The sequence below is a fragment of the Rhinopithecus bieti genome, unplaced genomic scaffold (assembly GCF_001698545.2).
Source record: "Rhinopithecus bieti isolate Rb0 unplaced genomic scaffold, ASM169854v2 scaffold_39746, whole genome shotgun sequence".
In the NCBI taxonomy this organism is placed as follows: domain Eukaryota; kingdom Metazoa; phylum Chordata; class Mammalia; order Primates; family Cercopithecidae; genus Rhinopithecus; species Rhinopithecus bieti.
The window spans coordinates 2,554,183-2,580,168 of NW_016816960.1; the positions used below are offsets into that span (position 1 = coordinate 2,554,183).

The 25,986-nt window shown below is 39.8% G+C and overlaps 1 protein-coding gene across 3 annotated transcripts in view; it reads left to right on the forward strand.

The window, feature by feature from the left end:
• The first annotated feature begins 3,073 nt into the window (after positions 1 to 3,073).
• Positions 3,074 to 25,986, forward strand: part of LZTFL1 (leucine zipper transcription factor like 1) — a 29,517-nt gene continuing 6,604 nt past the window's right edge. Inside the window, exons 1-5 of one of the 3 annotated variants that reach the window (XM_017855751.1) lie at positions 3,074 to 3,091; positions 20,164 to 20,288; positions 22,427 to 22,621; positions 23,922 to 23,980; positions 25,112 to 25,185. In XM_017855751.1, coding sequence (XP_017711240.1) covers positions 20,212 to 20,288; positions 22,427 to 22,621; positions 23,922 to 23,980; positions 25,112 to 25,185 — 405 coding nt within the window. In that variant the 5' untranslated portion in view covers positions 3,074 to 3,091; positions 20,164 to 20,211. Of the gene's footprint in view, positions 3,092 to 16,218; positions 16,465 to 16,748; positions 16,802 to 20,163; positions 20,289 to 22,426; positions 22,622 to 23,921; positions 23,981 to 25,111; positions 25,186 to 25,986 lie in introns of those variants that run through there. The other 2 variants (XM_017855750.1, XM_017855752.1) reach the window with 2 other exon arrangements.

Consider the following 25,986-nt stretch of genomic DNA (forward strand, 5'->3'; position numbering starts at 1 on the left):
TGGAAAGGCTTTTTAAAATTATGGTAAATTGATTTAATCAATTTCTTAAGAAAACACAAAATTAGCAGACATTAAAACCAGCATTTCCTTTATAAAATGATCATTATGATTAACCAAATTGAAAAATCACAGAACACTTTTTTTTCCTTACATAGCAGCAATGAAAACCAAAAACAAATAAACTATGGACTTGGGGTGATAATGACTTGTCAATACAGTTCATTAGTTGTAACACATGTACCACTCTGGTGGGAGGATGCTGATAATAAGGAGTGGGAGGCATATGTGGAGACAGAAGGTTTATGAGAAATCTCTCTACCTTCCTCTCAATTTTGTTTTGGACCCAAAACTTCTCCAAAGGATAAGATCTACTTTTAAAAGTTGTCTTTTAACCTATTTGTCCAACGACATCTCTAGCGGGTTTTAAAAATGTTTACTTTAAATATTTAAAATTCAGTTTTAGTCTATTAGGCAATTTCGTCAATATGATTAACTCCTAGGTTGGTATAACAGTCTAAAAAGTCAGGTATGAGGAAAACATCCCTTTTATTTTTAAATTTAATTTAATTTAAAGTCCTGGGACGTGCAGGTTTGTTACATAGGAAAGCATGTGTCATGGTGGTTTGCTGCACTTATCAACCCATCACCTAGGTATTACGCCTCACATGCATTAGCTATTTATCCTGATGCTCTCCCTGCCCCCAGCCCCCAACAGGCCCCAGTGTATGTTGTTCCCCTCCTTGTGTCCACATGTTCTCATTATTCAGTTCCCACTTATAAGTGAGAACATGCAATGTTTGGTTTTCTGTTTCTGTGTCAGTTTGCTGAAGATAACAGCTTCCAGCTCCATCCATATCGCTGCAAAGGACATTAACTTGTTCCTTTTTATGGCTGCATAGTATTCCATGGTATATATGTGCCACATTTTCTTTATCCACTCTATCATTGATGAGCATTTAGGTTGAGTCTGTGTCTTTGCTATTGTGAATAGTGCTACAATGAACATACACATGCATGTATCTTTATCATAGAATGATTTCTATTCCTTTGGGTATATACCCAGTAGTGGGATTGCTGGGTCAAATGGTATTTCTCATTCTAGGTCTTTGAGGAATTGCCACACTGTCTTATACAATGATTGAACTAATGTACACTCCAACCAAAGTGTAAAAATATTCCTATTTCTCCACAGCCTTGCCAGCATCTGTTGTTTCCTCACTTTTTAATAATCACCATTCTGACTGGCATGAGATGGTATCTCACTGTGGTTTTGATTTGCATTTCTCTAATGATAATGTTGAGCTTTTTTCATATGTTTGTTGGCTACATAAATGTCTTCTTTTGAGACACGTCTGTTTGTGTCTTTTGCCCACCTTTTAATGTTTTTTTTTTTCTTGTAAATGTATTTAAGTTCCTTGTACATTTTGGATATTAGGCCATTGTTACATGGATAGGTTGAAAAAATTTTCTCCCATTTTGTAGGTTGTCTGTTCACTCTGATGATAGTTTATTTTGTTGTGCAGAAGCTCTTTAATTATATCCCATTTGTCCATTTTTGCTTTTGTTGTGGTTGCTTTTGACGTTTTCATCATGGAATCTTTGCCTATGCTTATGTCCTGAATGGTATTGCCTAGATTTTCTGCTAGAGTTTGTATAGTTTTTGGTTTTACATTTAAGTCTTCAATCCATCTTGAGTTAATTTTTGTATAAGGTGTAAGGAAGGGGTTTAGTTTCAATTTTCTGCATATGGCTAGCCAGTTTTCTCAGCACATTTATTCAACAGGGAATCCTTTCCCCATTGCTTGTTTTTTATCAGGTTTGTTAAAGATCAGATGGTTGTATATGTGCAGTCTTATTCTGAGATCTCTATTCTGTTCCATTGGTCTCTGTGTCTGGTTTTGTACCATGCTGTTTTGGTTACTGTCGCCTTGTAGTATAGTTTGAAAGCCTCCAGCATTGTTCTTTTTGCCTAGGATTGTCTTGGCTATATGGACTCTTTTTTGGTTCTACATGAATTTTAAAATGTTTTTTTTTTTCTAATTCTGTAAAGCATGTCAATTGTAGCTTAATGGGAATAGCATTGAATCTATAAATTACTTTGGACAGTATGGCCATTTTCACTGTATTGATTCTTCCTATCCATAAGCATGGAATATTTTTTCATTTGTTTGTGTCCTCTCTGATTTCCTTGAGCAGTGGTTTGTAGTTCTCCTTGAAAATGTCCTTCACTTCCCTTGTTTTCTGTATTCCTAGGTATTTTATTCTCTTTGTAGCAGTTGTGAATGGGAATTCATTCATTATTTGGCTCTCTATTTTGGATGTATAGGAATGTTTGTGGTTTTTGCACATTGATTTTGTATCCTGAGACTGCTGAAGTTGCTTATCAGCTTAAGAAGCTTTTGGGATGAGACTGTGGGGTTTTCTAGGTATAGGATCATGTCATGTGCAAACAGAGACAGTTTGACTTCCTCTCTTGCTATTTGAATATGCTTTATGTCTTTCTCTTGCCTGATTGCCCTGGCCAGGACTTCCAATACTATGTTGAATAAGGGTGGTAAGAGAGGGCATCCTTGTTTTGTGCCAGTTTTCAAGGGGAACAGTTTCAGCTTTTGCCCATTCAGTATGATACTGGCTGTGGGTTTGTCATAAATGGCTGTTATTTTGAGGTACATTCCATCAATACCTAGTTTATTGAGAGTTTTTAACGTGAAGGGATGTTGAATTTTATCAAAGGCCTTTTCTGCCTCTATTGAGATAATCATGTGGTTTTTGTCTTTAGTTCTGTTTATGTGATGGATTACATTCATTGATTTGCATATGTTGAACCAGCCTTGCATCATGGGGATGAAGTCAACTTGATGGTAGTGGATAACCTTTTTGATGTGCTGCTGGATTCGGTTTGCCAGTATTTTATTGAGTATTTTTGCATTTATGTTCAACATATCCCTTTGATTTTTTAAGATACAACTTAATTTTTAACTTGAACTCTCATTTTCTAGGGAAGGCAGAGAAAATCCACCAATTTGTACCCTACCCACCCTTCGGTGACTTTTCCAAGAAGCCGGGCTAAGTTCCAGTAAGAGAAAGCTCTGTAAGTTGACAAGTGCATCTGACATATTATAATTATGTTTTGGTGGTGGTTGTTACTGTTTTTTTATTATTATTATTACTCCAGATTAGATGAATGGGATGAGGAGAGTAGTATAAAGAAGGGAATGGTGATGATTTTGAGTTATTTCAGATGTAATCCTAGGAGGTGCTGGAAGCAGCAGGAGAGAGAGGAGAACTCATAAACAACTCTGAATCATCTCATTGGCAGATAGTGATAAAATGGTTAGTGGTAGAATGAGACCAAGATACACTTGTGGATTACGAGTTCTCTTTAGATGTGTTGAATATAAATAGTTTTTGAGAATCCCACTTGGAGAATACCTGCAAGTTCCTGCAAATATAAATTGGGAATGCAAATGAGAAGTGTGGTTGGAGATGCAGATTTTTTTTTTTGAGACAGAGTTTCACTCTTGTTGCCCAGGCTAGAGTGCAGTGGCACCATCTCGGCTCACTGCAACCTCCGTCTCCCAGGTTCAAGTGATTCTCCTGCCTCAGCCTCCTGAGTAGCTGTGATTACAGGCATGCGCCACCACACCTGGCCAATTTTGTATTTTTAGCAGAAACAGGGTTCCTCCTTGTTGGTCAGGCTGGTCTAGAACTCCCAACCTCAGGTGATCCACCTGCCTTGGCATCCCAATGTGCTGGGATTACAGGCGTTAGCCACCACGCCCAGTCGGAGATGCACATTTGATGGTTATCCTCAGATGCGACAGATGAAACCCTGGGAATGAATGGAATTACACAGCCAAGGGGGATACATGGTAAGACAAAGCAGCTGAGGAGAAATTTCAAGGGATACCAATTTTCAGGGGTTTGCAGCAGAGGAGCCAAACACGGACAGCAAGAAACTATAGAAAGGAGAGGGCAGAGTAGCAAAAGCCCAGGAAACGGTAGAGGAGGAGGTGTCCATGGTGCAAAATGGTGCAGACCTGAGGTAAGGCATTCGATTTGGCAGCCATTAGCTCACTGGATGGCTTTGAGAAGTCTGTTTCAGTAGGGAGGAGGAGAGAAAGCCAAAATGCAGAGTGAACGACATATGAAGTGCAAGAAGTCAACAGAGGCCACTCTCTGGAGGAGTTTAGCAATAAAGAGGAGGAGGTTAGGGCAGCTGACTATAGAAAAGGTGTGGACAAAGAAAGAGTTGGTTTAGCATTGTTTATGGTTTATCATTGTTTATGATTTGTCATTGTTTTATTTTTTAATGTGGAGGAGACTTGAGAATGACTTTAAACTGAGGAAGGATCAAAGAAAAGGGAAGAAGATGAAGATATAGAAGCCAAAAAGAAAAATCTTAGGGGTTAATTGATGGAGCTTGGTCCTAGCAGAGGTAGAAGGGCTTAGATGAGAACTGGATCTAGTTAACCTTGGACAAGAGTTCTTGCGAATCAGTAGAGCAAGAAGAGAAGAAAATACATGGGTGTCCTACAGGAAAAGATGAGAGCTTAGAATCTCTTTGTAGCCCCATGACACTTATTACACATTTAATAATTTTGCTCTCTATATCTGTGAAAAGAGTAAATAGTAAACCATGAATGATAATCATTGCTTTCACAGTAAGTCACACCAAAATTTCTATGCACCTTGCCTCAAAAAAGATGTTTCCCCTAGTGTAGCAAGAAAGTGAGCCTAATGTTCATCATATTCCTACATGATATACCTTTGTGTCCCTCAAAAAATATATGGTGACTTTCTGTTTAATTTTGCTATTAAATATCTGAATGGGACCTGCCCAGTACATCTAATTCAAATCAAAGAAATATTGACAGGACCTTACCAAAGCCAAGCATGCCTGCTCAAAGAAAGCTCATGAAAAGGGTTATGAAACAACTAATCAACCACAAGTAAAGCCCTTCCTTCTGTTCCACCTACCCCACCTTCAATGTGAAAGGCCTGGGTATCTTCAGCCATCTGGAGAAAAATAAAAAGAAGAAAAAGCTAAAAATAGTGGGCTGCAACCAAAATGAAAATATGTGAATGTTGGTAACAGCGTTTGAAGAGGAAAGGGCATGTTCCTTTGAGTGGTTTCCATCTCGGTCTCATGGCCTGAAATGTCTGCCTAATTTCTGATTTAAAGAGAACAGAAATGAGTACTGGCTCTTAGAAAGAAGGTACCTTGATTGGGGTGAGCACATAAAACAATGGAAAAAGTGACAAAAGGGGCTTTGCTATTACCTTTTGTTTTCTCTTTTCATCATTAAACTGTAAAAGTAATGCCTGTTTGCCTAATAAATAAATTCAGGTTACAGACATATATAAAGTAGCGATCAACCACCTCCCATACCTACTGCCACTCTAGCACCTCTTCTCACATTTTGATGTGAGGAAATTATTGCTTTACCTTTCCAAATTTGCATGTATGTGTGTTTATAAAAATGGGATCTTACTATTCTCCAACTTGACTTTTTTTGTTTTCACTATATGTTATGGAAATCTTTCCATGTCTGTGCACATGGATTCTTCCTTGTTCTTTTGACAGCTACAGAAAACTACTCTTTTATTGCTCCATAATTTATTTAGTCATTCCCTCATAAGAGGATCATTTAAACTATCTCAAGACTTTTTACCACAGAAAAAGCTGCTGTAAACATCTCTGTACATACATCTTTGTGGTCTTGTTGTTTCTTAAATTGCTGGCTTAAAGGGTGTGTACGTTTTCAGTTTTGATCAAATTCCAGATTGTCCTCCAAAAAACGTCATACTAGTTTATCCTCCTACCAACAGTTTTTAAGAGTGCCTTCTTCCTCATGCCCCAGACACTACTGAGTGTTAATACTCTTTAAATATGTCCTTGCTTATAGATAAAAGTACTTTCTTTGAGCAGAAGGTTAGGGATATTAAGGGAACTTCCCTTCTAGAAAAGTAGCAGGAGAATCATATGTTAAGATTTAAGAGAAGTGGGGGAGATGAACGTGTGGGGACTAGGAAAGCTTTAGGAGACAGCCACTTGGGTGGAGTGGAGCAGGAGCTGACCCACAATATCCAAGCATCTAAAAAGCCCAGAGAAAATTGGGGGAAAAAATGTCAAAAGTTTTATGAAGCCAATACAGTTGTTTTGTGGCTTTTCTAGTTTGGGAACAAGAACAAAAAAAAAAGAGAGAGAGAGAGACAGGGTCACCCAGGCTGAAGTGCAGTGGTGCGATCATGGCTCACTGCACCCTTCACTTCCTAGGCTCAAGCTATTCTCCTGCCTCAGCCTCCCAAAGTGCTGGGATTACAGTTGTGAGCCACCGTACCTGGCCGGGAAAAATTTAAGGTTGAAATCCATCAGTATGTTAAAATTGAGTCATCTGGTGAGAAACAGAAACTTCTCAGGGTTAAAGGATGGCACGAAGGCTCTGACTTGAGACCAAAGAGAAATGAGTCAAAGAGAAGGACTGATGGGCCAGAAGAAAATAGAAGATTCAAAGATCACAGCTGGCCGGGAACGGTAGCTCACTCTTGTAATCCCAGCACTTTGGGAGGCCGAGGCGGGCGGATCACAAGGTCAGGAGTTTGAGACCAGCCTGGCCAATGCAGTGAAACCCTGTCTCTACTAAAAATACAAAACTGAGCTGGGTGTAGTGGCGGGCCCCTGTAATCCCAGCTACTCAGGAGGCTGAAGCAGGAGAATCGTTTGAACCCAGGAGGCAGAGGTTGCAGTGAGCCGAGATCACGCCACTGCACTCCAGCCTGGGTGACAAAACTAGACTCCATCTCAAAAAAAAATAAATAAATAAATAAATAAAAAGCTAAATCACAATCAAGTTAGAGGCAAGGTTTAAGGGCAGTGAGAGAGTTAGAGCAATAGTCAGAGAGTTGGTGATTAGTGAGGAGTATTTCTGAGTTCAAAATTTCAGCAAGGCATGGAACAGCTGCTTGCTATGATGGGGTGTGGGGAGCAGACAGGTCCTGAAGTAAAGTGGAGCTAAAAGTTTCTGAAGAATAGCAGGTAGAGTCACGACAAAGGGGTGCTATGTGGGTCATCCATCAGGGATGGCAAGACAGGGTGGAGTCATTCTGCAGGTCACCTGCAGAAATCCCAAGGCCTGATTGAGTATGCTTGAATGAGTGAATGATCTAGATGCTGAAGGGTTGATGGAGAAGAAGGAGCAGCAGAGCAAGAAACAAGAGCTTCATTGAGGGAGGGCTGGTTGAGAGGTGCTTCACTCAAGGGTCAGGAGGGGACTGTGAAGTATGCACAGACTACCAGCCACCCATAAGTACAAGTGTCGGGAGGGGGAGGGTGGAGAAAAGGAAACTTTCTCTTTGGTGAGGAGTCTTCAAGCTGATGATCTCAGGACATCAGGAAATATATTGTGAATCCCACAAGACATTCACTGGAAGCTGGAGAGGAAAAGTGTTGATTAGGATTTCTATCAGGCAATCTGGGGACACTGAAATGATTGAATGTGGATCAGGGGAATTAGGAATCAGGGTATCCGAGAATGGATAGAAGGAAGGAATGGTCCACATGGTGCTTTCCAGTGAAGGTGTACTGGTGCCTCTCCATGGTGATGCTGCTGGGAGGAGGTGTGAGAGTGAGACTTGAGATCAAGTCCCTCCATTCTGCAGGGACTGGGGAGACTGTGTATTTGGCTGTGTATGCGGAGGCTCCGCATACTCATGCATGTTCTTCCATCAGCTCACTACATGACCTTGTAAAAGTCACCTACATTCACTTAGCCTCCATTCTCTCTCTTCACAAATAAGAGTAATCATAGTATGCATCTCATGAGGCTGCTTGAGGATTAAACATAGCATGTTAGACATGAAACATGTGTTACTGGAACACAGTAAATATGCAATCAATTAAACTATAATTACTCACATTGTAGAAGGTTTTAAAACATATATCCATTTTGAAGGGGAAAGTTTTCACAATATTGTAAATTCTAAGTAACAAATACAACAGGCACATGGAAAAATCTCTCAACACACAAACACAACCTTCTTATGTGGATACAACAGTGATCTTAGTAAAAACAACTATCTCCATGGTTTTGATGGTTTCTCTTACACTAAATCAATTATACAAATTCATACATTAAGTATCTTAAAATGCAAAATTTTTCTGTCTTATACATGCAGATATTTAAGTTCATGTTGTCTTCTGGTTTATATTCAGTCTCACTGTTTTAAAATAAAACCAAATTATATCACATAAGAACAACTGGGAACCATTTATCTTCATTTGTATACACGAAAAATATCAGTTCTGTGTATGTTAGCTGTTCAAAGTTACTCTCCACAGTCTTATTTGTGGATGATTTAATGAAGATATTCCTACCACGTTTCTGCTAACCCTGTACGTGGGTTAGTTTTCAGGCTGACCGGGTGGAAGTCAGATAAATTCCCTCCATTCCTAGAAAGACATTCTCCAATTAGCTTAACACTAGTCCCTTAGATTGGTGTCTTAGCTTCAATGGTAGCAGTAGACCAGATATGAAAGTTTTCTTTATATCACCCTGGGTTTTAGTGTGTTCAGTTATTTTTTTCCCTGTCCAGGTCATTTGTTTTCTACTTAATATTTTTAGCAAAGCAGTGACATTTTGGCAACATTGGCTTCTAAAAGTAGATGCTCACCTAACATTTAATCTCTTGGAGTTTGTAAGGAATCCACACGCTGGGCTGTTTCAGGTATTGGTGCCCGAGTTTGCTACGTTCCCTCTGTCCTTTCTACCTTGCTTTTCCCAGGCTAACATTTGCTAATCCCTGAAGATTCAGTTCAGGGATTTTCCTCAAAGCTTTCCCTGAAACCCTACATTGAGCTAAGTGCTCCTTGCCTGGTTTCCTAAAAGGTGACTACATTATATGGACATGACATGATCCTCTAATGGGTCTGTCTGTCCTGCTGGATGGATAGCATCCTTGAGAGCAGGGACTTTGCTTCATCTTTGTTCTCCTAACAACCAATAGGCACTTTAGACACAGGGCCGATGGCCTATAAAAATGCTTGAAATCAGAAATACATAGTTGCACCTGAACAACATGGGTTTGAACTGTGTAGGTCTGCTTATACATGGATATTTTTCGATTAATATATTGGAAAAAATTTTGGAGATTTTTGACTATTTGAAAAAACCCAAAGAAATACAAAAAATTAGGATTTTAATTAATGCATAAAATATATGTACAGACTGGTCTATTTTATAATTCACTACCCTAAAATATACACAAATCTATTACAAAAACATAAAATTTATCAAAACTTATGCACAGAAACACTTAGCGAACACATGGCATCATTCACAGCAGAGAGAAATGTAAACAAACATAAAGATGCAGTATTAAACCATAACTGCATATAATTAACTGTAGCACACTTTGTACTACTGTAATAATTTTGTAGCCACCTCTTGTTGCTATTGCAATGAGCTCAAATGTTTCAAGTATCAGCTTAAAATATCTATGAGGCTAATTATCTCCACCTGAGCAGTTCATCTCTCCAGTAAATTATGTATCATAGCAAAAAGTGATCTCCAGCAGTTCTTGCAAATTTTGTGTGTAGTGCAATACTGTAAGCCTTAAATAAGATCATGGGACCCATACAAAGTGTCACTAATGATGCTGGAAGTACTCCCAGTAAGCAGCATAAAGTCATGATATTACATGAAAAAGTTGAATTACTTGATATGTACCACAGATTTAGGTCTGTGGCTGCAGCTTCCCTCCAGCATAAGGACCACTGTAAAAAAGAAAAGGAAATTCATGAAGGCGTCACTGCATCTACTCCAGTTGCTGCAAAAACCTTGTACTTTTGGTGAACTACCTTTTAACCTTGTATTAAAAATGCAGCTTTCATGTGAGTGTAGGATTGCTCTAAAAAAGGCATCTCTAATATAGTTTGAGAAAAAGTTAAGTCATATATGAAAACTTAAAGAAAAAGGAAGATGAAGGATCTGAAGCCAGAGAATTTAGTGCCAGCAAAGAATGGGTCGATAATTTTAGAAAGAGGTTTGGCTTTAAAAATATCAAGATAATGAGAGAAGCAGCTTCTGCCAACTAAGAGGCAGTAGGTGAGTTTCAAGACACCACTAAGAAAATTATTGAGGAGAAAGGCTAGCTGCCTAAATAGGTTTTTAACACAGATGAAAATGCCCCCATTCTGGGAAGAAAAAAGATACCACAAAGGACATTTATTCATAAAGAAGAGAAATGAGCACCAAAATATAATAGGAAAGGATTATCTAACTCCACTGTTTTGTGCAAATGCAGTGAGGTTTATGATCAGGACTGCTCTTATCTATAAAGCTGCAATCTCTGAGCACTGAAGGAAAAAGGTGAACACCAGCTGCCAATCTTTTGGTTGTACAAGAAGAAGACATGCACAACAAGCACCCTTATTCTGGATTAGTTCCATCAATGCTTTTGTCCATGAAGTCAGGAAGTACTTTTCCAGTAAGGGACTGACTTTTAAAGTTTCCTTTTTTTATTGGACAATGCCCCTGGCTACCAAAACCCCATGAGTTCCATGTCAAAGGTGTTGGTCTACTTGCCCCTAAACACAATGTCTCTAGTTCAGCCTCTAGATCCGGGTCATATGGACCTTTAAGGCTCATTGCACATGGTTCTTTATGGAAAAGATTGTCAATGCTATGGAGGAGAATGCCAGCGGAGAGAACATCATGAAGGTCTAGAAAGATTACACACCACTGAAGATGTCATCATTGCTACAGGAAAAGCCATGAAAGCCATCAACCCTGAAACAATAAATTCCTGCTGGAGAAAACTGTGTCTGGAGGTTGTGCATGAGCCAAACAAGGAAACCATGAAAGAGATTGTAGATATGCAAAATAAGAATGGGGGCAAAGGGTTTCAAGGTATGACCCTTGGAGAAAGATTCAAGAGCTAATAGACCCACACCAGATGAATCAGCTGAACACAAGTTGATGGAGATGAGTGCTTCCGAACCAGTAACAAATGATAAGATGTAGAAGTAGTGCCAGAAAATACATTGACACTAGACAATCTGGAAGAAGGGTTTCAATTATCCAAGACCGATTTTAACTTCTTTTATGACATGGACCCTTCTATTATACAGGCACTGAAACACGCAAATGGTGAAAGGACTGGTACCATATAAAAACATTTTTAGATAAACAAAAAATAAAAGTCAGATGGAAATTATGTATTTCCATAAAGTTACACTGAGTGTGCCTTTCTCTCCTGACTCCCCTTCCACCTCCTCCAACTCTTTCTCCTCTGCCACCCCTGACACAGTAAGACCAACCTCTCTGCTTCCTCTTCCTCCTCAACCTATTCAAAATGAAGACTTTTATGATGATCCACTTCCACTTAATGAATAGTAAATATATTTTCTCTTCCTGATGATTTTCTAGTATTTTCTTTTCTCTAGCTTACTTTATCGAAAGAATATAGTATATAATACATATAATGCATAATATATGCTCATGAACTATTTATGTTATTGGTAAGGATTCCAGTCAACAGCAGTCTATTAGTAGTTCAGTTTCAGGGGAGTCAAAAGTTATATGTGGATTTTTTACTGTGCATGGGGTCCGCAGCACTATCCCTTGTGTTGTTCAAGGAACAACTGTAAATGCTTGGGCTCAAAATATAAAAAGAAACCTATAAATTAGTAATTGTTTTATGGGATGTCTTCAAAATGTAGCATTAAGTCAACTAGAATTCAGTAAGTAGTTATATAAAAATATAAGGGTTAAGTCATGAGAACTAAATAATTCATTCTCAGAAACTCCTAAAAGTTATATAAATCACCTCAAAGTTACATTTAACATGGGAAATAGGGATAGCTGAATATGTCTGCTGCCTTATGATATGCTTTCCAAAAGAGGGCATGCCCGGGGCCAAAAGCAACCCACAAACACAGTGTCTGGAACCCAGTAGGAATTCACAAATGTTTGTTGAGATGTTCCTGTTTATCTCCAATTCAATTCTGCAAGCATAGCTCAGAGCTTATTAAAGGCCAGCCATACTATGTTATTATATAATCAATATTTCTTCCTTCAAGGAGCTTGCAATATAGTAGTGGGGAAAACAAACTCATATAAGTTGGCTAAGAATGACATTTCCATTTGAGTTCACTTTATTTTTCACATATTATTTATCCATCTCATTGAGAAAACTTCCAGTCATGAACACAGCTTGTACTAGGCTATTCAGCTCTTTCAATAGGACTACACAGCCCCAGCTTTGTAGGCAAAACTTCCTGAGCAAATTTGATTTTTTGTTTCCATTTTCTATGATGAAATGCAATTGGTGAACACCCTTACATTGACAACAGTCCAGGGAAACATTTATTGAAGACCACAGATCTAGGAAGATCCACATTTCTGAATAAGACACTTTTCTTAAAGGTGCTCCACCCTTGTATAAGCTGTCAGTATATCTCTTTTTGTAGTTTGCCACTTGTAATAATAATAAATCTAAATGTACATCTCTGGACACTTCTACTGCAGCACCTGATGAAAATTTGGGTTCCCTGTTCAGGACAACTCTCAATTTCACAATCATCACACTCACCCACAACTTTTCCACACTCCTGTTAAAACCTAACCCAAATTCCACGGCCTTCTGGAAGACTTTTCTGAATCTCTCCTCTCCAGTCTCAACAGAAGTAAACTATCTCACACCCTCTCTGAACTACCCTACTACTAACTGTCTGCTTTGAAATTATTCTACAAGTTTGAATTCTCCCTTGACTTGATTATAAGGCCATTTTTGAAAGAGACCAATCCCATCTTGTTCATTGCTCCCTTCCGCATCGTGTCTTGCGGGTCCAGCTTCCCATTAACAGCTGCTGAATGTACAGACTGAACTTGTGGGTTTAACTGAAATGTATATGCATAAGGGAGTATGGAAAGAGGATTTGGTGCATATCATCATGTTTACAATTTTTCTCGTACTCTACAAGAAGGTATTCCCCACAACCAATTCTCAACATTTTTTGAGGTAGGCTTCTCATTTTGATGGTTTTGGTGTTTGTTTCCTTGGGGTGTTGTTAATGCATCGAGATTATCAGTGAAACTAATCTATAATTTGGGCTAAGTAACTGCCAATATCCACACATTCTTACAGAGAGTTGTGTTTTATGGTGAACCACTTCCTCACTTGACCTCCTTTAATGCATGTGATAGTGATTTCACTAATCTAATTTGTCAGCACTCTCCAATACTCTGCCGATCATTAAGGTATTTTGAAAGCAACTGAAAATAGCCTCTTGCCTACTGCAGGCCTACTCAAATGCTATATGTCCTGTAAAGAGCCCTTTAATCTTGACCATTCTCTTCTACAAGGTCTTGGCTACTTTCTCAGTAGCCAAGATGTGGCAAGATGGGGAAGTAGAAGAGAATTTGTATGGTAGAATTTCATGTGAGAAGTCATGCTGCAAAGATTCTGTCTTCTTAAGAATAATCTCCTAAATGATTTCCCCTATTTTCCACCTACTACCAGTTCGGTATTTATCAAACTTTTCTCTTTCCCATATAACCTTCAAGATTTTTACATTTTCTGTGTATCACTTACATATATTTTTTTTTACTTAATCATTTTCTTCATTTCCTGTTTCTACTTAAGCCTCACCTTAGTCCCCCTATACCCCCCCAAAATTTATAGTGTGGGGGCAGCTGGGGCTTTCTGAGTCCCTCCACTTCTTCCCTCAGATTTCCCCCACAGATTTTTTCCTCAGACTCACTATCATAGCCACAGAACTTTGCACACAACAGTGGTTCTGTAAATAGTGGCAGAATGAGTGAATCTGTTGACATCCCTGAGGAGGCCATGATCAGCTTCCCATTCCTCCTTTTGCCAAGTCTAGGTTGCAAACACCCTGAAATTGGTGGTCCTAGTATTATAACTGGTAACTTATAAAGTTATGAGTCTCATTTCATAATACTATACAAGGCCGGGCGCGGTGGCTCAAGCCTGTAATCCCAGCACTTTGGGAGGCCGAGACGGGCGGATCACGAGGTCAGGAGATCGAGACCATCCTGGCTAACACGGTGAAACCCCGTTTCTACTAAAAATACAAAAAACTAGCCGGGCGAGGTGGCGGGCGCCTGTAGTCCCAGCTACTCGGGAGGCTGAGGCAGGAGAATGGCGTAAACCCGGGACGCGGAGCTTGCAGTGAGCTGAGATCTGGCCACTGCACTCCAGCCCGGGTGACAGAGCAAGACTCCGTCTCAAAAAAATAAATAAATAAATAAAATAAAACAAATAATAATATAATAATATACAAAGAATTTATCTTCATTTTATTTGTGTTGAACACTGCTAAAAGGTACAAAATGAACTGTGTGCCTCCCTCCAAATTCACACACACACATACACTCACACATATACGCATTTTAAAAAACTGTCACAGCAATTTAAAAAAAATAAAAACAGAGCCTAAGAAGATCACTAGTAAAGTAGGGTGGAACTGTTCTCCCTCACGGCTCGAATTGTTGTTTGCTTTGGTGACCAACCCGCACTAGTAAACAACCTGAAGTACAAGTTCAGCCTTTTCATGAGCCAAATTCATTACTTTAAGACCAAAAATACATGTTCACATTTGCTGTCACTATTTAGACAGCTTATGTAACAACATTCAACTCTGTTGGGTAGATTGGCTAACGGTGATAACCTCCTTGGTACGGAAGATTTTAGATTAAAGCAGAATTTTAAATTACAATAACCAGCTGATGGAGTTTTGCAGAACAACTTAAAAAATCCCCAAACCACAAATGTAATATTTGCATTATACACACACTCCTTTCCTTCCCCTGAATTAATAACACTTCGCAAGCACAGGATTTGGCCTGTGAGAAAATAAACGAGCTTTTCAGCAATGCGAACTGATGAACAACTTTGTTTACTGATCAGTCATAAAAGCTTTTGTGAACTTCATCTCGCACCCACAACACCTTGTAAAGTGACCCTCTCACTATGTGAACACAACGAATGTCTACAGAGGAAAGAACCAAGTATTATGAGGATTAACTACTGGAAATGGAATGTGTCTATTAATAGCTCATAATAGGCACTAAATAATGGCAACCATCATTATCAAATTCAACAACACTCACTAAACAGAAATGGGGAGGTGGGATGGTAAAGGGGAAGTTGAACTGAGCTTGGAAGGGGTTAATATGCAGGGTTGAGAGAATCCGCCCTTAGGAATCTTGCAAGAAGACAGGGATTCTGCCCAAATGCCATTGCAGTGCCAAGGATAGGGAGCCTAGCCAAAGGTGAAGTTGGGCATACCCACGCCACTGCCTCCAGGCCATCCTTCCATGCCTTGGAGTGCTCCAGGTGACACACAGGAGAATCTTGCTTACTGTTCTTGACCCAAGGCTTGAGATCCTTCCGTGGGCAAATGCCTGCACATCACCTCTGGATCATCTGAGTGAAGGACTCTGAGTCCCTGGTATTTGCAATAATAGATCTCATCCTACTCTTGTCCTTCCAAGCCAGCGTTTCTAAGAGTGGTCCTGATCTGTGATCACTCCTGGGACATCGGTTAAAAACTGCAGATCCCAAGGACCCAAGTTAGACTTGTGAATCAGAATTTCTGGAGATGAGGCCCGGGAATTTGCTCAACAAGCTTCCATAGTGGTTCCAGGCATATGGAACCTTTTGAAATTCACTGCTCTTGGAGAAAACCCATGCTTTTTGCATTTTTTTTTTTTTATGGGAAAAGGTTGCTAGAGACTTTTAACTGGAAATATAAGAGAAGATAATAACAACAACGACAACGGTAATAATAATGGGCGGAGTCGTAGGGAGGGGTCATTTGAAGCTCTATTTGAGAACCTGCAGGCTTTGATGTTGTTGGCCTGTCTCAGCCACCCTGATGCTCAGCTAGGAACTCCTGAAAAAAAATATGTCTGGGCCGCGCCCTATGAGACCATTGAAAGGTGTGGGATGTCCATTGCACCCTTGGGGTCGCCTAGGCCACAGGAAGTTTGGACGAGAACTTCCCAACAATCCACAAGCCGATGCCCCCAAGCGCGCAAGCGCGGTGGCGGCCCCAAGCAGCTCCAGGAAGCACAGCCCTCCGGTTACCTTCTGCAACCACACTCAGCTCCCAAAGGTGAACGTGGCACAAAAAGGTGGGACTTCCGGCCCTGGAAGCCAATGCGCACGTGGCAGTCAACCGGTTGCGCAATACTTCCTGTCGCGTGATCCTCAGGACCAATGAAAATGCATAATTGCAGTCCACATGCCTCGGTTTCCGTTAGCAACCAGAGGCTTCTAAACAACCTACCCTCCTTCCCCATCTTCTGTGGTCCAGCTATCCACGGCGATCCCAGACTTGGCGGGCCACCGCCTGGCCCCTCCCGTTCCTTTAGGCTGCCGCCTGCCGCCTGCCGCCTGCCGCCTGCCGCCTGCCGCCTGCCGCCTGCCGCCATGGTGAGTAGCCGGCCCTCAGCAGCCGCACCGCGCCCAGGAGAGAGCGCGGCCGGGACTGGAGACACTGAGCGGGTGGGCCCGGAATGATTACGTGGTCTAGTTGGGTCTGGCCGCTCCTCAGCCTCCCTGAGAAAGGGAGGCTGCACCGGGCGCGAGAGGTTCGGTTAACCGCAGCCCAAGCCCTTCTGGGGTAATCCTGGGTGAAGCCTTATCCCAGCAGCCCAGCCGCGTCGCTTCGTTTCTCTCTCTTGCCTGGGTGGGGGAGGGGGGGCGGAGCCAAGTCACAACTCTTCCGTGGCAGGTGAAAAGAACTAGAGGAAACTGCTGGCGGCCTAAGGTGCAGGGCAGGGTTCTCACTCAATTTCAAGAAGCTCCAGGTTTACGCATACACACACATTAACACATACGCAGGGTTCTCACTCAATTTCAAGAAGCTCCAAGTTTATACACACACATGTTAACGCAAGCTCAGAGTTCTCAATTTCAAGAAGCTCCAAGTTTACACACGCACACACACACACACGTTAACCAGAGGAGCAGGGAGAACGAATTCAGCTTTCTGTGTGATTGAAATCCAACTTTCTGATGTGGATGTGACTTTTTAAGAATCCCAGTACTCCATTCTACAGCTGAGGAATTTGGGTGGCATTTCCTTTGTTTTGGCTTGCTCAAAAAAGACCATTAATCCCTCCAGCGAATAAGCATGCCATCTTAAATACCAGTCATACTCAGAACAGTGCACAGCACTGAAGTGTTCAGGAAAACGGATGAAACCAGGGTTGAGCGCACCACCTGAAATGGCTACTGAAATACCTCAGCAACCAAAATTTCTGTTTAGACAGCGTGTTCCAAGCGCTGTCTGGGAGCTGAGAAGACACCTGTGAACTAAACGGATTGTTCCCTCCCCTTCTTGAGTTTAGACCCTCTCCACTCATTCTCTTGATTTCCCTAAAATATCAAGAGAATACGTTGTAAACAAATCACAAAAACATTGATATCTCTTCCTGTTCTATCTTCTGTCATCCCTTTCCATCAATTAACAACTGAGGCTTTGGAATCAGGCTCAGGTTCTTCATTAGTAAATTGCAGATAATAACTACACGAGGCTGTTAATATGATAAGATAATGTGTATAAAATAAATAGCACAGTACCTGCGAAAATATTAAGCATTCAGTATCTGATACGTATTATTAAAGTATGCTCATTTTTATCATTACAGTTTCCTCCTTGTACTTCTCTTAAATTGTATATGGATTTGTGGGCATGGTTAAGAACAGGGAACCATTTCTGGTACTTTACCACTCCTCTTCTATCTCCTTCCCCCTAAACACACATACACAATTTATGCTACAATTTCAAGACACTAGCTTGGCAATCCTCTGGCAGTATTTCTTGCTGTATGTTTTCAGCTCTTTTTATTATTATTTTAACAGAATTTTTCTACAACAAAATTCAAACAAATTCTGACTTCCCCACTTGGATACCTCCCATTGTTTCTAACCATTTTAGGGCTGATCGTCATATCTACCTCTCATTTAGCAGACAGTAAAACTAATGTCATTGGGGTTAAGTGACTTGGTAACAGACTGTTACCAAGGTAGATAGTTGCATAGCTAGAACTAAACCTGGTTTCTAATCCAGTGCTTTGTCTGTTATACCACACATCTACCTATTCCATTCCCTCTCTAATGATTTGACATAGATACATATATGTGTGGAAGTAAAGGTTTGTGAATAGCCATTTCCTAGGCTGATGCTCTTTTTCCTTTTGAACTCAGCTGTCCACCTTTACCCTCTTTCTTCATTCCAATCCATTTTAAAGGAAGTTTTCTGTCATTTACCCCTCTCAGTTTGAGTAATTTTTCCTTCTTGGTCCTAGGACAGTCTTAACTTTCCTTGAAAGGAGGGAAAGGAATGAACAGACAGGAACTGGCCACCTGCTGGCACAAGGCACTATGCTAGGTGTTGTGCATTATAAGAAATGATTCATGCCCTCATAGAGTTTACAATCTACTTGGAGGAGCAAAACCTGAAAAAAAAGATAATCAATAATACAAGGTAGTAATCAGCCTGTGATGGTACCAAAGAAGTAGCAGAGATTATATATGCTAGCTTTTGGAGGAAGGCATATCTATAGAGTTACTGAGGGCATATTGGGAGGTAGCACAGAGTAGGTGAAACAGGTTAGGCCGTGAAGGGTGGGTAGGAATTCAGTGATGTGGTGGAGCATGTGTGTACTGGCTGCTGAGAGCCAATTTTATGCATTTCTTCTCACCTCTTCATTCAGTGACATTATATCAGTGGCTTGAAATCAGCCATGATGGAAGTATTTATGCCATGGAAATCAGCAATGCTACAAATCAGGATCCCCCTACCTAGAAAACCTGCTGTTAAATACTTACCATCACACCACTGGGTAGGATTCAGATTCTCGAATAGGAATGGAGAGAGATACTTTAGGATCAGAGTAACATGAGTGGAAGTCAAGGCAGGAAATTTTAAGTCATGTTTCAGGACTGATGAACAGACTAGTGTGGCTAAAGTAGAGTGTTCGTTTAGTAGAATCCTGGGAAACAGGGTAAGAGAAAGAATTTGGGAGGTTTTGAGGAGTCAAGAGTGTAAATTTATACTATAGACAATGAATAATGATTAAGAATCTGTATTTGTGCTTTGTTTTTAGCAAATTGTGACATTGTTTTGTGATATTTCTAAATTGTGGGATATTCTTGCCCATATTGATGTGTGACTATCAGAGATAATATTGTCTCTAATGTAGGTGGTCAATTACTTTTAGTGCGTAATAGAAATCTGTCTTGTTAGTCACAACTCAGGTGCATATGCAACTGTAACCTGTTGCACTTGGTTACCTTATAGATGTCCCTTTCGCTTCCCTTCAACTCTTGCTGTCTCCATTCTATCCTCCAGACCTTAAAGACTTACACCACCTAAACTGCTTTGTAAAGCTCATCAGCTGCTTAATTACAAATCCAACTAACATGGCTGATGCCTTGCTCTTAGCTGACTGCTGACCTGCTCTATTCTTTGGGTGCTAGCCCTACCTCCTTGGGCTTGCCTCTTAAATATCTGTCAAGCTGTCATCTGGTTTAAAGTACAGACCAATTAGTGGTTCTTTCCAAATCAAATATACTTGTTAAAGCTGTATTTAATGGGGTAAGGGTTAAGCTGCTATAACAGAGTTGCTATTTTTTGCTGTAAGGTTAAGTGGCTTGAAGAATACAGAAGTTTATTTCTCTCTCACTTAACAGCCATCTTACTGCTCATCTCAGTTCAGTGACAGGGTCAGTGTCTCTCCATGAGGTAGAGATGTGGGTCCCTTTCATCTCGTGGCTCCCCCAGCCTCTAGGGCACTGATGTTGTCTGCATGATTCAGTCAAGTCACCACTTCTTCCAGGTTTCAGAGAAACAGGGAGTGGCAGAGGTACACCCCATATCTTAAGGCCAGGTCTTTGGAACTAGACCACAACATTCATTGCTGAGAAGTAGCCAGCAGTGACTTGATTGCAAGGAGGGCATGGAAGTGTCATCTAGCTGGGCAGCCATGCAGCCAGGAAGAAGGGAAGAATAGAATTTGACGGAGATCTAGCAGTCTCGACCACAGAATGTCTTATGCATTTTCATTGTTGGCTCTTTGATCAGTTCTTCAAGACTAACAATTAAATTACCTCTTTCTTTTTCAGGCAGAGTTGGGCCTAAATGAGCACCATCAAAATGAAGTTATTAATTATATGCGTTTTGCTCGTTCAAAGAGAGGCTTGAGACTCAAAACTGTAGATTCCTGCTTCCAAGACCTCAAGGAGAGCAGGTATCAGAGGAGGACTCTAAGCAAAACAAATAGGAACATGGATTCTTTCTGGTAGCCAGTGTGGGGGTGCCATAGCAGATGTCAGTCAATTTCTGGGATTCATCATGATCAATTATTTGCTAAGAGCAACTACACTAAGCCTCATGGATACAGGAAACAAAAGAAGTTGTATCGTGGTGGAAGCAATGAATCTATTATCAGAAATGCGTGTGATAATTACAGGATGCCAGAGCTTCAGAAGGGTAGTCAGGAAGTTGCCAAGGGTTTGTGGATTAATGATTGGCTGGTTGTATTAAAGATTCCAGAACTTTAATTACTTGAGTTATTAATTAAATGGTTAGAGCTGTAAGACATGGAAATTAGTGAGAAAACACGTCTGTGTTTCATACTGAATAATTAGAAGAGAGGAAAACAGCAGGAAATCATAATGCTGACTAGTACCAAAATTGTTAGTTGATTTCCAACATGAGATAATAATAGTTGGACCATAGTTGATTTGTAGCAAGAGATGAATGTCAAGTCAGACATAAGTGAAAAGACCTCCAAGTGAGCTCCAGCTGCCATAAAACCATGAATGTGTCAGTATTAGAGGCCATCAGCCTTAGACCATTCAGCCCATTAAACTCATCTGGTAATCTGGTTTCCTAACCCCCAGCAGATGAAAGCAACAATTTAATTGGCAAGAACATATGTTCTATTAAAGATTATAGAAAGATTATTAATATTTTAATAAGGATTTTTGTAAAAAAATGTTTTGGTTTTTTGAGAAGGACTAAATTCTGCTGGCTAGATGAAACATTAAAGAATTATAAAACAAATACTATTAACTCAAGTTTAACTATGATAATGCTTTAGTGTAACTGGGTCTTGCTTGATGTCTTTTTGGAAGTAGGAAGAAAATAAAGCTGAGGTTGGGGTAGTTGCCCTTCATCTGCTAAGAGTCTGAGGGAGAGGGGACTTTGGAGGGTAGAGGTAGGGAGAGGAGAGGACTGTGTTACTGTGATACTGTCATTGAAACTAGAAGGCACACATGGAAGGTTTTTCCAGGATTCAGCTGTTGGGCATGAATCCTTTGCCCAGCACCATTGTTGAAGATGATTGTGGGGTTTAGTCACCACCAATGTGGCCATAGGCAAGTCATCTCCACTCTTCAAACCTGTGTTACTATCTGTAAATTTAGGGGATTGTAGAAGATGGCACCAAAGTTCTCTTCCAACCCAAGCATTCTCTATGTGAGAGTAGTTGTTTTTTGGTTTTTTTTTTTTTTTTTTTTTTTTGAGACAGAGTCTCGCTGTCACCCAGGCTGGAGTGCGGTGGCACAATGTCGGCTCACTGCAACCTCCACCTTCTGGTTTCAAGCAGTTCTCCTGCCTCAGCCTCCCAAGTAGCTAAGATTACAGGCACGCGCCACCATACCCAGGTAATTTTTTGTATTTTTGGTAGAGAAGAGTTTTTGCTATGTTGGCCACGTTGGTCTCGAACTCCTGACCTCAGTGATCCACCTGCCTCTGCCTCCCAAAGTGCTGAGATTACAGGTGTGAGCCACCATGCCTTGCCCTTAGAGTAGATTTCTAATGCTATTGTTGATGATGATATTCATTTTTGTGGAGTGTTCAGTGGAACTTTAAGCTAGTTTTTTTTTATTATTAGTATTCTTTTGGGTCTCAAGAATGCAAAGAGAAGCAATATATAATTACCATTTATTTCCCATAGACATTTACTAACCTGTGAATAGTTCATACAGTTATTAAAATGCTAGAGAAATATTAGAAAGAAATGAGACTATGCCTTCCAGGTTACTTTTGAAATTATTAAATGTAATAAGACTGATTTCAGTGGAGTTTGAAATAAGACATTTAATACTAAAAAGTTAAAGAAAAAAGTAGATGATGATTTGGGGAATGTATTTGAGCATTTTAAAGGATGTGCACAATTTAATCATTTGAATAGATGTCAAAAGTTAATTGAGTTTAAATTATGTTCAATGTTTATTAATAAAGAAGATACTTCCCAGAGAGATTTTCACTGTAATCTTTGAATTTCTTAGACTGCATGAATGTGGGTTTCTTAATTTTGTTGTATTTTGTAGATTTTTTTTGTTGTTTATCCATAAGTTTTGGATCATGGTTGTTTTTCAGGCTGGTGGAGGAGACCTTCACCATAGATGAAGTCTCTGAAGTTCTCAGTGGATTGCAAGCTGTGGTTCATAGCGAGGTGGAATCTGAGCTCATCAACACTGCCTATACCAATGTGTTACTTCTGCGACAGCTGTTTGCACAAGCTGAGAAGTGGTATCTTAAGCTACAGACAGACATCTCTGAACTTGAAAACCGGTAATAAAAGTTGAACTTGCAACTGTGACAGTAGTGGCCCAAGCATAATCTTAAAAGTTAGTGAATATCTTTGCTGCATATTTTCTTGGGGCTGGTGTGTGAGAAAATTTGGGTAGGGTAACAGCAAAGCATTGAGTCACTGAGTGATCTCTTGGGTACCACTAAGCGCCCTTTTAAAAGTTCTTTGTTTCTACTGTTCCTAGGTATTACAAAGGCCATTGAGATTTATCAAATTGCTTCTCAGGCTATCATTAATTATTTTTTACTGCATTTTTATTAGCTTGGTCAGTATTACCATCAGTCTTTATAGATTGGGCAACTAAGAAATAAAGATTATGAGGCAGTTGAAAAGTCAGTTCAAATACAATAAATACCATCAATTCAATCCAGTAGCATTGGAAGTTTTCTAAATAATTGAATTTAAAACTATACATTTATTAACTTTAAAATAGGAAATATAAAATACAAAAAAAGCTTATAATATGGACATCAAGAGCTCAAATTCAAAAAATAGGGTAAAATTGGTGAAGTTGAAACTCATTTTAAGAAAACGCATGCCAGAAATCAGGAAGGACTGACCACCAAGCCCCATGAACTACTCTAAGCACAGTCACAGCACATCAGTTCACGTGCAGAGTGCTGAAAAATGCTGAGGACAACCTGGGAGCAGGGGAGGAAAATCACTCAACTTCTGCCACTGTCAGTAGGTGACTGGTGAGAAAACTCTGAGAAGGGGGCGCTTTAAGAAGCTTAGAAGCTGACTGCTGTTAACACTTTAAGCTTGTGTATAGTCACTTCTCATTGGCCTTTGCAAATCTTCAGATGGCACAGCCCCACTATCTGTCTTTCCTAGGAATTTGTGATACTCTTTTTCAGTAGTTACTATGGACTGTTTTCATTTTTCTGAGGCTACTTTATTAAGAATCAGTTTGTCTTTTTTGAACACCTACTAACTAACAATACATATTATGTAATAAAACAATCTCCTCATAGCACCTCAAGAATACAAAGTTGACTATAAATTTCCCTCATATTTGTATTAGCATTGTAGTTTATTTCTAGCAGTAGATATTGCATACCTACTAGGTGCAAAGTGCCAGGTGCTGTGGATGATTACACTTGAATCCACGTGGTTTAGGTTCTCAGCCATTTGCAACTAACATTTTTGATATGGTGAAGTATGGTCCACCTTGCTCTGTTCTCTCTGGCATGTAATGGGTTAGTACCAGTGATTTTACTCTTCTTGTGTGTGGTATAAAACTATTTTAAATGAATAATTATTTTTGCTTTTGTCTTCAAGAGAATTATTAGAACAAGTTGCAGAATTTGAAAAAGCAGAGATTACATCTTCAAACAAAAGGTAACTTTTTGGTCATTCTAAATCCGTATCTTAATAGCCAGTATTTAAAATCCTCAAGTCACTCAAAGAATTCAGAGATCAAAACTGAGAACTCTTAAGGAAAAGCATTCAATTCAAGAGTAAAATTCAAAAATTGTCTCTCATATTTTCAGGCAAAAGAAAAAATGTTTTGGAAGTAACTATGAAAAACTGCTCTTGTCTGTGATGGCCTACACATACACATAATCCCTGAGTTCAGTCTCAATCCCACTCATAAATACTCTGCTCAGAAGATGCAGAGCACAGGCTCTATCTTGGGTCAGCCACACCTGGGTACACATCCTGGCTCTGACTTCCTGGCTGTGTTACCTTGAGCAGGTTATCTGAGGTAGCTGAGCTTCATTTTACTCATCTGACAAAAGGAGACAATACTAATAGTTATCTACTTCTCTTTCTAATCATTCTCATTAATTGGAATGACCACTTACCATTCTATTTCACAGACACACCGTAAATACTCCATTGTTGGGTAAATACTGCTGAGATGAATCTGTGTACATACACATGCAAAACACTTTCCTGTTATTCCTTTGGGTCATATTTCTGGCTAAGAAATTTCTGGATCAGAGGGCATGAATTATTTTATTTTTAATACATATTACTAAACTATTTTAATACATATTACTGTATTGTTTGTGCCAAGTTATTGTTTATCTGTAGTATACTTGCCTAGATCTTCATCAATATTATTGTTTTTCACAGAGTCTAAGGTTCATGTAGAAATCACTGTTTCAACTCCCACAAGTTAAAATTCTAGTTTCTAGATGCCAGGCTCTATATCAGATCTGGCTTTGAGATCCTTCCTTTCCTCCTTTCTTCCCTCATTTTCCTTCTATCTATATTTTTTAAAAGATACAGGGAAGATAGGTTTTATTTTTATCTCTAACATGTGTTGGGCACTGTAGGACAGACATATCCTAGGCACTGTAAATAACAAAGGATGAAACCAACAGAAATCTCCACACCTATGGAACTGACATCCCAGTGGGTATGTTTATATATAGTATTTTTGACTTGCAAAGTGCAAGTGTTCAATGATTATACATGCTTTATTCTGTGGTGATTTCAGTTTGGTTTCTTTATTTTGTTTCAGCCCATCTTAGATACCACAAAGCCAAAACTTGCTCCACTTAATGAAGGTGGAACAGCAGAACTCCTAAACAAGGTAATGTTATTATTTGGAGAAATGGAAAGCCTCTAATTCTGTCTTCTCATTGCCTAGGGTAGAGAAACAGAAGTGGAAGGTTTGATTCAGGTCCTCTGAGGATAAATAGTCCATTACAGTAGTTTTACTTGATGGTACCCCATGGGCCAGAAGAGGGCATACTTAACCTTCTAGAGAGCCTGAAGTTGCTCCTGATCACACCTTTTCAAGGTAAAGTGAAGAGCATGAAATTTTGGACAGCGTTTATTGATGGACATTTAAAGTTTGTGATCTACAGTAACAAGGAGAAGGGTTTTTAAGTTTGTAAAAATTATTTATCAATTAGCCGGTGTGGTGGTATGCGCCTGTAGTCACAGCTACTTGGGAGGCTGAGACAGGAGAATTACTTGAACCCAGGAGGCAGAGGTTGCAGTGAGCTGAGATCACGCCACTGCACTCCAGCCTGGGCGATAGAGTGAGACTCCATCTCAAACAAACAAACAAACAAACAAAATTATCAGCACAGGTTGAGTATCCCTTATCCTTGGGACCAGAAGTGTTTTAGATTTCAGATTTTTGAATATTTGCATTATACAGACCCCAGTTGAGCATCCCAAATCCAAAAATCTGAAATCTGAAGTGCTCCAATGAGCATTTTCTTTGAGCATCATGTCAGCACTCAGAAAGTTTCTGATTTTGAAGCATTTCAGATTTCAGCTATTTTTCATGACCCTTGTATTCTCAACATTATGCTAGATGTTATTGAAGATAAAAGCAGTGTAATACATGCTCCATTGCCCTCAAAATTTAATAGTTTTTTTT